The sequence below is a fragment of the Zingiber officinale genome, chromosome 4A (genome assembly GCF_018446385.1).
Source record: "Zingiber officinale cultivar Zhangliang chromosome 4A, Zo_v1.1, whole genome shotgun sequence".
Taxonomy (NCBI): Eukaryota; Viridiplantae; Streptophyta; class Magnoliopsida; order Zingiberales; family Zingiberaceae; genus Zingiber; species Zingiber officinale.
Genome location: NC_055992.1, coordinates 161,417,650 through 161,430,458, shown reverse-complemented (window position 1 = coordinate 161,430,458; position 12,809 = coordinate 161,417,650). Strand labels below are relative to the sequence as shown.

Genomic DNA, 12,809 nt, shown 5'->3' with positions numbered 1-12,809 from the left:
AATAATGCTTTCAATTTTTGTCAATTTCATAACTAATTTTTTTTTCCCAAAACATAGAGTTTCAAAAGGTATTGCAATTTTTCTAAGTGATATCAAAATGATTTTCAAAATGTTTTCAAAAATACTTACTTTTTGTTTTTGGAAAGTTACTCTTAGCTTTTTTGTTACCCCAATTTTTTTATGTGATCAAAGGGGAAGAAGGGAAGATTAAGTCTAGGGGGAGGTACTAGTTAAAATTTTAAATTTTAAAATTAGTCTTGATACCAAATTTTAAATTTTAAATTTAATCGTTTTGTACTTTATTGCATACTTGTATTTTTATTGCTTTAACTTTATATTTGTTTACCCTAACTTAAGTTGGGTTGCTCACATCAAAAAAGAGGGAGATTGTTGGAACCCCAAAGTTATTTTTGGTGTGATTAACCAAGTTAGGTTAGATCCTGTTATTTTCTGGTCTCTGTGTCTAAGTGTGCAGGAGCTTAGGAGCATAGAAAGTGGAGTGGAAGACGCGGCTAGCGAGAAGGACGACACGGGAGAGAGCCGACTGGCTCAATGCATCCGAGGGACGAGACGTTGCAGAAGAGTACGCCGGTGGACGAGAAGAACATGCACGATGTTCAAGGGACGAGAAGCAGAGCGGAAGCCTGCTTGAGGAGAAGGCCGAAATTGGATTCGGGTGAACCTTATTTCGGTTGGTCGAAATCACTCACGTGATCAAAGCAGTGGAAGAGCTAGAGTGGAGTTATGGAGCTGCTAGAGACACCTTCAACAGGAGTTGAAGGTGCCTCCGCGACCTTTAGGCAGAAGGCGCCTTCAATGGCTGAAAGCGCCTTCAACCAACCATGGAAGGCACCTTCGACCAGGCAATCTGGTCGTTGGCGAAAAGGATAAAGTTTTATCCTTTGCCTCGCTTGAGGCGCCTTTAGCCCGAGGATAATTTTTTCCAGGGGCTATAAAATAACCCCTGGACCTAGGAAAGAAACAACAACTTCTGTATTGACTTCCTAGCAATAGTCTGAGCTATTAACGAGTATAAAAGGTTTCTCCACCTTTAGTGAAGGAGACTTTTTAAGATCTTCTATTTGGCTTGGATTAACAACCAGCTAGGTTGTAACCAATTAAATTCTTGCCCTTTTACTTATTTTTCTTTAAGTTGTTATTTCTATTTTAATTGCTTTGCTAATCTAAGTTGAAAGACGAGAAAGGAGTTTATTTAAGTGTTTTAGGCAACTCAACCCTCTCCATCCGGCCGACCCAAACCAATAACAGTGATGACCAGTGCTAACACGTGTGGTGGATCAAGGCTAGGGCACGATTGAAGAGACAATGACGGTGGATCCTGGGCTATGGCACAACCAAAGGAGCTTGGCTATTGGTTGCTATGGTCTTGAGCCACGACAGAGAAGCGGCGATGACTGTCTAGCATAGGGTGGTGCGGTGTCGAGCGAAGAAGACGCGTGAGGGAGAGGCAGCGATGAGAGGAATCAGGGACATCAAGATGAAGAAAGGGGAAATGATTAGAAACCTAGGTTTTAAATTTCTTATACCTTAGGTTAATTTAATCCAATTTAAGGTTAATCAACTCCCACTCATATGATAATCCAAACAAACTTTCCCTAAGCCTATTTGATTCATCTCCTTAAATATGTCATATGAACTCCGTTTAAATATTGAAAAATTTCTAAAAAATCTAATAAGATTATTTCTCAAATAGCATTTATTATTTATGTGGCATATCTTGGCATTGAAAGCCAACAAGAAGGACGAACTGGAGTTAGATTCTTCACTCGACGAAGCTGAAGCGACTTTCATGGTAAGAAAATTTTTAAAGTTATTTAAATCTAACAAACTTAATAAGTCGCAGGTCAAGAAGTTCTCTCTATGAAAAAGGAAAGTCAAATGCTACAACTGCCAAGAAGAATGACATATCAAAGATGACTATCTGAAACTGAAAAGGAAGGAGAAAAATCAAGAACCAAACAAATCGAACCACAAGAACCTCAAAGCAACATGAGACGAGTCGTCATCCGAGTTCGAGCTAGAAGAATACGTTAGACTGGAATAATTAGCGAATCACCAAAGGGACAACAAAAGTATTTCGGAGATGAGCATCGATGAAGAGGAAGACACGTCAGAAGAAAGCAGTTATGAAGAGGGAGCGTCAAATAACAAGACTGACTTGATAAGTGAGATACGTTATCTACTTCCCGATAAATTGTATAAATTTATCAAAATACTATCTAAAAATTCATGTAAATTAGAAACAAAAAATAAACAAGTAAGAAAGAAAAATATAGAATTAAGAATTACCTTAGTAAAATCATGTCTATTAGAAGATTTTGATAAACTGAAGATTGAAAATGAAAAGTTGAAAGAACAAATAGAAAATTTAAAAGCTCTACATGTTCAAATTTTGTTGTTCCAAATTTAAGAAATTATCAAGAGTTAAATTGGTATTTTAGATTTTACAAAGACTAAATTAAAAAATTCTTAAATCATGCAAATTTTTGATAAATTAGTAGGTAGGAATTTATTTTAAGTTCTAAATCATCCTTTGATTTAAAATATTATACATGCTTGAATTTTAATTTACCTTAATTTTTAAATTGCATGCTTAAATTATGTTATATTTATCAAATAAATTATTTCATATACCTTCTATTCACAATTAATTAGATTCTGATTTTTTTTAAAAAAAAATATTTTCTATAAGTGGGAAAATATTTTAGAATCTTTCGACTATTAAATAATTTCTTATAAATTAATTAATGAAAATTATATTATAAAATATTTTACAGATTTATTTTTCTAATACTTTATTTTTTGTGATAAAATGTTATTTTATCATTTTTTTACATTTATCGGATTTATTCTGAATTATTTACTAAAAATAATATTTTTATAATTTAAAATTATTGGGACATTATTTACAAAATTTTTATTTTTTTTTTTGTGGATAAAAATTAAATTTTATATATTAAAAAAAAATATCACAATTTTTAGATATAAGATTCTATTTTTATATATTTAACATCAAAAATTATTATTTCTAATTAAATAATTTATACTGGTGAAAATAAATATTTATTTGTTATAAAAAATTTTATTCTAATATTTCTATTTATTGTGACCATCCAAAAAATTTTCAGTATTTTTCTAAACTTAAAAATATTTTTTAAATTATTTAAATTTTGACAAATCTGTTTTTTAATTTTTAGATATTCGTATACTTAAAAAATAATTCTTGATAAATTTTTGCATAATTTGTCACTATTTAATAAACCCTTAAAAAATCAGATTTTTTCTCTATATACCTTTTTTTTTTTTTTTTTTGATGCGATCAAAAGGGAAGATAAATTTAGGGAGTTTACAGGATGATAATTGCAAAATTCATGTTTTATTAATTGTATTATTCATGTTTTAAATTCCCAATTTATTTTTCTATGTTAAGTTTATCCTCACTTTATCTTGGGTGGATGCACATCAAAAAAGGGAGGTTGCAAGTACCCCGGATTGGTTTTGATGTGGTTAATCAAATCAAGTTAAGTCCTGTTGTATTTTGATTCTTATATCTAAGACAATAATGGATTCTAGACAACTTTTGAGTTCTTGAACTTGATTTCATTGGATTTTTTTTTGAAATGCTTCCCAAATAGACATATTTAACATAATTGGTCAGAATGTTTGATGTAATGTAGTCCTCTCACAATCTCCTTCTTTGAAAGTAATTCTAGTCCTTTAAAATTAAGATGGCCAAATCGAAGATGTCATAGCCAATTGATGTCTTTATAACATACTTTGAGATAATTGGCGACAACATTTTAAATATTAAATGAGAACATTCTATTTCTTAACACTGACACCTTAGCAATTAAACAACCAATATCATCATCTTTCAAAATAAGTATATTATCTTTTAGATAAATATCATATTTTTTTTCAAGAGTTGTCATAAGCTCAAGATGTTGCTTTTATATTTGGCGAAAAAAAAACATTCAAAATAACTTCATGTTTTCTAATTTTTTAAATGGATGATAATGTTATATGTGATTTCACATCAATCTTTGATTCATCTCTGAAGGATACATTGCCACCAATTGCTTGCGCCAGTGTCGAGTAGGGGTGCAAATGAATCGATCCAGCTAGAAAAATATTTGACTTGTATTCAAATTTATCGAATTCAAGCCGAACTCGAACATGTTCGAACTTTTTTTCAGCAAAACTTGAGCCCAAATTATATTGTTCGAATGTTCGTGAGACACTTGTGAGCCTTAGTATTTTATTAATATAAGTTAAATATATATTAAATAAATAAATTTTGAGCCTTTCAAGTAGCTATTTTTCAAGCAATAATTTGAATAGGTCACGAACATGTTCGAATATTTCGAGTTGAACTCGAACCTGAGTCTTAATTCGAACCGAACTTGAACCCAAAATTTAAAATTTTTCGAGCTTGAACTCGAATATACCTATTTCGAGTCAAATTCGAGCCTTAAATTTATCTGCATATTCGGCTCGATTCGGTTCGTTTACACTCCTAGTGTCGAGATACCACATTATATCTTCACCTCTTTCATTATTTTTATATGCTAGCAGTAGGGTGTCATCTTCTTCCTTTCCTTCTTCCATATAGTTTATTCTTTCATATACTTTATTTTAAGGTGATCTGCATTCAGCATCATAATGTCCAAACTTATTACAATTGTAGTATTTAACTTGTGATTTATCATATCTCAAGTTTGTGTGTCCTCTTCCATGTCCTCTTGTTGAATTTTCTCCTCTTTCATGGTTGTTATTAGAACCCCATCCTTGCTTATTAGCACGACCTCATTCATATTCACGATCTCTTCCACCTTGACTTCTATTGTTATTGAAACTTTCATCATTCATAGTTGGTTAATGAGTCGTCGTAAGGAGTTGTTGAATAATCTCTTCATTTATCTTCTTCTTTTCTTCATGGATTTATAATGAACCCAAGAGCTGCTCTATCGTTATGTCTTGTAGACTTTTGGTCTCTTCAATGATGGTTGTAATATTATCAAATCTTGAATCCATTGATAGAAGAATTTTCTCAAAAATAGTTACTTCTTCTAGCTTCTCACCATTTCTCTTTAGTTGATTGGAAATGGTAGAAGCTCTAGAAAAATAATTGAATACCAACTCACTTTCCTTCATACGAAGAGCATCATATTGACTTCTTACTATTTGAAGGCGTACCATTTTCACCTTCTCTTCTCCTTGATATGAGATTTTGAGCTTTTCTCATGATTGCTTAGTCAAAGTAGCACTTGGGACTTTATCAAAATTATCCTCATCTAAAGCTTAATAAATGAGATGGTGAGTCTTCTTGTCTCTCTTTCTTTTGATCTCTTGTACCGTCTTTTGATTGAAAGATAGTATCAAGTCATCATGTGGCTCATCGTAACCTTTCTTCATAACCTTTCAAATATCATGAGCTCTAAGAAGCATGTGCATCTTAATCTTTAATTATCATAATTACTTATCTTGGGTACCGACAATTAGAAAGAAATCATAACTTCATTAGCGGTAGCTTTTATGTCATTTTGTTTGGAAGAAAAATTTATGAAAAAAAAGAATTGCACTAATGTGAAAGAGGAAAAACAAAAATAGTAAACTTCAAATTAATTTAATTTATAAAAATTAACATATTTATAAACTTATTACATAACTCAAATAACACCACATGACTGCTAACTTAAGTAATGCAAATACTTTTCGAGGAATCCTTCATCAGTGGTATTTGGTAAGATGTAATATAATTAGGATTATATTATAAGGTTAATTATTTTATTTGGTTTACTTTTAAACTTGTAATGTAATGTAATCTCGATTATAAAAGATAGTAAAATTTTGTAATCTGGATTACAAAATAAATATTGTGTAATCTGATTACATTATGAAATCATCGTTTAACCAAAATTTGAATACCGAATATATCTCTAGTCTGTCGCCATCGGTCGCCACATCCGTCGCCCCCCCACCCCCCCCGCCCCGCCCGTAGGCTGCCGCCAGCTGGCTGCTCCCGCCGGTCATCGGCCACCGGCCGCTCACCGATCGTCAGCGCCCCCGTAACTGCGCCGGGGTTTGGCAGCGGCGGCAGATGGTTGCCGGCGGTGATGGCCGCTGGTTGCCATTGGCTACTACAAGCTTTGACAGAGGTGCAACGATCGCTAGTAGAAGTCGCAAGATATTTTTATTATTTTATAATAATACGAATTACATTTTTTATAAAAAAATAATGGACACTAAACAAAAAAAATGTAATCACCTTGTAATCAAAGATTACGTATATTACATTACCAAACTAGAGCTGTCAGATGGGCCAACTCGTGACGGGGCGGGTCGGCCCGTGGCGGGTTAACCATTTGGCGGGGCGGGGCGGGGCGGGCCAACCCGCCAACTTGGCGGGTTGGGAAATTTCCAACCCAACCCATTCTAAGGCGGGTTGCGGGTTTGGCGGGCCAACCCGCGGACCCATCAAAAATTTTTAAAAAAATTAAAAAAATATTTCATATCTTCAACATTTTACTTCGAAAAAGTTTTCTACACTTAAATGTATACATAAACATGTATTTTAAATATAAATGAACACAAACGAGTACTTATGTGGGATGAAAAGTACTATTTTTATTTCAAAATTATAACAAAGAAAGATAATAAATTGACTTAAAACTTAGCTTACATGTGTTTTTCAACCCGCGGGCCAACCCAAGCCCGAGCGGACCGACCCGCACGGGTCGCAGGCCTAGGCGGGTCGGCCCACGGTGGACTTGGGTTGATAAAATTCTAATCCAACCCGCTTAAATTATTTGGCGGGATGGACCAACCCGACGGACCCAACCCAAATTGACGACTCTATACCAAATATAGTAATATAATTAAGATTATATTATATTATTTTAAAATTTAATTATATTACCAACTTAATTACATTACACTTAACCAAAACGTAACCTAAATGTAAACCCTTTCCCCATCTATCCATTACTTGCCACCTCCATATACCAATTAACTCTGTCTCCATCCAAAATCAAATTTAATTTCCAACCGACAGTTGACTTATTATTTGCTAGAAGCGTGGTTTCGATGCCTATGCTTCGAAGGGCCTGCCTTGTAGAATCACGCTCGATTTCTTTTGGACGACAAGCCCAAAGACCTCGTCCATGTCCATCTCCTCCGCGCTCATCCCGTGGGGCAACTCCCAGTCGAAATGGTACAGCAGGTTCGCGAGGACAACCTCCAGGGAGGCCATGGCGAACCCGGCGCCCGGGCAGCTTCTCCGCCCTGCTCCGAACGGCAGGTACCTGAAGTCGAGTGTGGCGGCGCCGGCGTCGGAATCGCCTAGGAACCTCTCCGGAAGGAACTCCTCAGCCTTGTCCCACAAAGCAGGATCTCTTGCAATCGCCCAGATATTGATGAACAGCCTCGTGCCCTTGGGGATGCGGTAGTTCTGGAGCTCGGTGCTCTCCATGGATTCTCGAGGGAGCAACAAAGGACCTGGCGGGTGCAAACGGAGTGTCTCTTTGAGCACCGCCTTCAATTGCTCCATCCCCTTTAAGGCCTCTTCTCTTATTTCTTCTCCTCTGGGTCCAGCGACTCGCCGGATCTCCTCTTGCACTTTAGCCATTTCTTCGGGGCGCCGGATTAGCTCCACCATTGCCCATTCTAGAGTTGCTTTCGTCGTATCAGTTCCTGCGATGATCATGTCCTGCAAAAGGAAGATATAAATGGAAAGGAGAGGAAGAAGATAAAAAGTAAATGATATAAATTGTAAACATCTTGATTAGGCCGTTCATTTAGAGGAAATTTTCGTCCTAGAGAGAGATTTGGAACCGCGAATACGAATATCAATTGTGTTAAAAAGGTGAATACGTTCATCCTACTCCTCTGTCAATTCGTCAAAGAGTCAATACGGAGGAGGTAGTTCCCCTGTCAATTCATCGAAGAGCTAACATGAAGAAGATAAATCACAGACGACTACTAATCATTAGAATAATGACTAACAACCAATACGAATACCAAATGTTCTACCGTCTTAGAGCGAAAGAGAGAGAGAGAGAAAATTTACCAAAATGAGACCTTTGATGTTGTCCATGGTGAGCGAAATGTTGGAGGAAGAAGCGTCGTCGTCGCGATCGCCCAAAGAGAGCAAGACGTCGACCAGATCCATGTCGTTGGCGTCAATTTTGGCCGCGAGCTTCCTCCGGTGGCGATGCTCAGCTATGACTTTCTCGAGCAGAGCGTCGAGCTCCAGCCCGATCTTCCTGGCCCTGCCGTCCAGGCCACTCAGCCAATCGATCCAGCCAAGCCAGGGGATGCAATCGCGCACCGGGAACAGGCCCATGATCTCCGAGAACTCCCCGAAGAGCGCCCTGAGCTGGCTGCCGCCGCCCTTGGCGTCGGCGTACGTCCGGCCGAGCGCCACCCTGCAGATGAGGTCGCTCGTGAAGTCGATCATCATGTCGCTCAAGTTCACCGGGCCGGCGGCGGCCCGGATCCTGGCGACGAGGGCAGCGGCCTCCTCCTCCCGGACCTTGCGGAAGGAGTGCACCTGCTTCTGACTGAGGAGGTGGAGGACGCCGATTCGCCGCATTTGGCGCCACGCCTCGCCGTACTTGCCGAAGGCCAGCTCCTGCGAACGGTAGAAGAGTCGGTCGGTGATGCTCGAGTCCGGGCGGCTCGCGAAGGCGAGGTCGCGGGTCTTCAAGACCTCTTGGGCGGCGGCAGGCGAGGAGACGACAACGGTGGGGAGGCGGCCCAAGCGGACCACCATGACGGGGCCATGCTTCTCTGCGAGCGCTCGCAGAGAGCGGTGCGGGAGGGAACCAAGCTGGTGGAGGTTCCCAAAGACAGGGAGACCCGGCACCGCAGGGGGATAGTCGACCGGTGATTTCTTGGATCGTGTCCACCGGAGGCAGAACACGAAGAAGAGAAACCACGAGACAACAAGCAAAAGAGAAGATTGATAGAACATGCCGCCACCTGCCGCAATAGATCGCCGGCCGGATTATTTCAATCAAAATGATACGATCGAACAAACTGCTTCTCGTCGCCATATTTATATCATTGTGATCGTGCTTCTCGTCGTCTCTTTCGGCGACGATATGTGGGGCCATACGGTAGGATGTGTGGGGTCAATACCTACCGACACCGTCGGACAGGTTTGGCCACGAGGAAGAAGGTATTATGCTCATGTTTCATGACATTCGTACTGTACGGTCAATAATTTTAATCAAAATAATGTTTTATATATAATAATTTTAATTAAAATATAATAAGAGTTTCGATTTTAGAGTTTAGTCCGCTCAAAGGGCTTTATTGATAATATGGTGAAGTAAAGGGGAGATAATGAAAAAGATTCAAATTCCTGGGATGTAGGCCCGTGAGGAGTTCATTTTCTCGGTCTGCAATTTTTAATCTTTTTCTTATCCCTTTTATAATTTACATGTAAGATGACGATTGAAATTTAATTAAAATTAAATAAGATGCTCTCTATATAAATTATAATTTAAATTAAGCCAGACTCCGATTAAGGGCAATCTGTTCATCATCAATGGCTTTTAATTATTTGTTTCGATTTAAATTATAATTTAAATAGAAGATGAATCAGTAGACATCGTAGTTAAAATTAATTTTAATCGGATTTTAATAGTGATCCGATGTACAAATGAAGAAAGGGATAAGGAGAAAATTGAGAGGGGCCCATCTACTATCGATGTGATTTTTGATGTTCAAATTATAATTTAAGTGGGAAGTGAAGTCGGATTGTGTTTTCAACACCGCCGTCGTGATGCACGTGGCACGCCTCTTGCCCGTTTTCCTCTCGTCCACGTGTCGCGTGCTGGCGTCTCTGGCGTCTCCAAGAAAGTCACTAAAATAATTAAGATAATTTCACTAGTTTCACACCCTAATCTATTCCATCAAAGTCTTTTCCAATTATGAAGACTCACACTCAGAAAACCCTGGATCATTTAAAAAAAACACCTCGACATTTAACAACTTTTGTAAACTGCCCTCGAGATCGAAAAAGAGTTTCGGTTTTAGACTTTAGTCAGCTGCAAAAGGCTTTATTCAGAAAATGGTGAGATTAAGGGGAGGAAATGAAAAAGATTCCAATGCCTTGGATGTAGGCACGTGAGTGAGGGGTGCATTTAAATTGACTGTATAATAATTGTTAGTATTTTTCTTATATTGTCGTTCTAATTATGTTCGAAAGACAACTTTTTTTCCCCCAAATATTCACATACTGCCGGCCCTATCACGGGTAGAAAAGGGGCATTTTCACAATTATTTTCAGAGTTGACTAGCTGTTTGAAATTTTTATTAAGTCATGAATTACTTGCTTTTTTTAGTTGTTTTAAACTTAGAAGAGCTCAAAATGCCAAATCAATAAACTCGGGCACTACTATGCAAAATCATTTTGAGTCCCAGTATTTCCTTTTTGATATTTTTTTTAATATTAACAACGTAACCTTATACTTTGGCTTCCGTGTGGCAGTTTGCTTCAAAGCTCAAATATTAACAATCTTAATGCTTTGACTATGCAATGTAGACTGATGGATAGTCGGAAGCTGGACATGGAAATTGCACCAAAAGAAGAGGAGAAATTATGGTTCAACGAACATTTAATCGTACTAGGTAGACTTGTCATTGACAATTTACTCTACCAAATGATAAGAAAATCAAGAGCTCCAGCAATGTTTGTCGTCTCACATTAGTGGCTAATAAGGCGTTTTATTGGTCTATCAAAATATTTGGCAATTGATTTATCAAAATCCTTGTATGTTATTTACATGCAGGCTCACCCAGTTTTGCTTACTATTGATTTCAAATCATATATATAGCATATTTTTCAGCTTTCCTACCTTAAAACAAATAGGGACTTTTCATTAGGATGGAGTATTACAGATATAACAGTAAGTATTATTCACCATAATCTATCTTATGATAAAATGATCCAATTTTTAAAGAGGTGTATGGCTGTTGCGAAAATAGATGTGATACAGAACATGCCCACGTATTACATGCCGAATGGTGTTTCAAGGAACGACTGTTTCAAGGAATTACAGCATTAGTGTTCTTTCAATTGACTGAGGGGTGCATTTAAATTTACGTAATTCCCAAAGGACACATCATGGTTTCATAATTTTCAAATGACGTACTTATTTTTCGATTATACTTTTTCCTGTCTTTCAGTCTTAAATTAAAGAAAAAATTATTATTTTTTAACTAAACCAAATCAAAACAAAATTTTAAAAGCTTATTGTTTAAAATTTACATCATTAAACTTATAATCATCTCTTAAATTTATTCATATTTTTTTAAAAAAAAAAATTAATACAACAACAACTAAACCGGGTCGGGTATATGAATCCTTTATGACATTGGACTATATTCTAACTGAAATATTTATTGGTCGTCTAAGTATATCTTAAATGTGTTTATCTGTGTTTTTCTTCAATAGGTGTAATCTTGATTTTCCTTCTAATATTTTCATTTCTTATCTTATCCATTTTTATATGTCTACACATCCACTTTAATATTTTCATCTATTCTACTCACGTTCTCACATTATAATCCAATATTCAATTTTATATACCATAGCAGGTTTAACTGTCGCTTTAGAAATTTTCCTTTAAGTCTTAGAAGTACTTTGCGATCATAAAAAATACTTGATATTTTTTTCTATTTCAACCATCCCGCTTGTATTTTTGTAAGACATATCTTTCAATTTATTTGTCCTTTTGAAAATATGATTTTCAATAGTTAAAACTCTTAGTTATAGATAACTTATTATCTCCTATATTATTAATTGTCCTCTTACATCTAATATTGTTAAATTTAAATTTCATATATTTTATTTGTACTCTACTAAGCTTAAGATCATTAGATAATTTAATAATCTAAAAATTAGGATCCGTAATTTAGATAATTGAGAATCATTATTCTAAAATTTAGGGTTAGGATTATTTTGTATGATTTGCATTTACTGAAGCATTATGTCCTGCCTACTCAACTCAACTAGCCTGTCTAGTCCAACCAATCAATCCAGCTCATGTTCGTCTACCTTGCTCCATCCGATGAGTCTTAACTGAATAAGTTAGGTAGCCTAGCCATTGATGACAACCTTCGTGCCTTTGGGTATGTGGTAGTCCTGGAGCTCGGTGCTCTCCGTGGATTCTCGAGGGAGCAACAGAGGACCTGGGGGTGCAAACGGAGTGTCTCCTTCAGCACCGCCTTCAATTGCTCCATCCATTCTAAGGCCTCTTATCTTATTTCTTCTCTTCTGAATCCATCGACTCGCCGGATCTCCTCTTGCACTTTTGCCATTTCTTCGGGGCATCGGATTAGCTCCGCCATTGCCCATTCTAGAATTACTTTCGTTGTGTCAGTTCCTGCGACTATCATGTACTGCAAAAGGAAGATTTAAATGGAGAGGAAGAAGATCAAGAGGCTTAGAGAGAGAGAGAGATTACCAAAATGAGGTCCGATCTTGTCCGAAAATCGGAAAGATTACAACGAATGTGGTTATTGTATTAATTAGATGTAGATCGTGCTTTATTCTGCAACACAAGAAAGGTCAAGATGCTTAGAGGAGAGAGTTTACCAAAATGAGGCCTAATATTATTCGAAAATCGGAAAGATAATAAATTAGGAATGCGGCTACCGTGTTGATTGGAGGTAGATCGTGCTCCATTTTGTAACACAAGAAACATCAGTGTCGAGTTAGGACAGGGGTCCTCGGCATTGACCCTCCGACGTTCAAATTAGTCACCGGAAAGAGGAAA

The 12,809-nt window shown here is 37.0% G+C and overlaps 1 protein-coding gene across 1 annotated transcript; it reads right to left on the bottom strand.

Moving 5' to 3' along the window:
- Positions 1-6,896: 6,896 nt before the first annotated feature.
- Positions 6,897-9,051, bottom strand: LOC121972044 (cytochrome P450 71A1-like). The gene is made up of 2 exons (XM_042523633.1): positions 8,090-9,051; positions 6,897-7,729 (listed from the first exon to the last, which is right to left on the bottom strand). The coding sequence occupies exons 1-2, from the start codon at positions 8,993-8,995 to the stop codon at positions 7,112-7,114; spliced, it is 1,524 nt and encodes a 507-aa protein (XP_042379567.1). The 5' UTR covers positions 8,996-9,051; the 3' UTR covers positions 6,897-7,111.
- Positions 9,052-12,809: the final 3,758 nt, after the last annotated feature.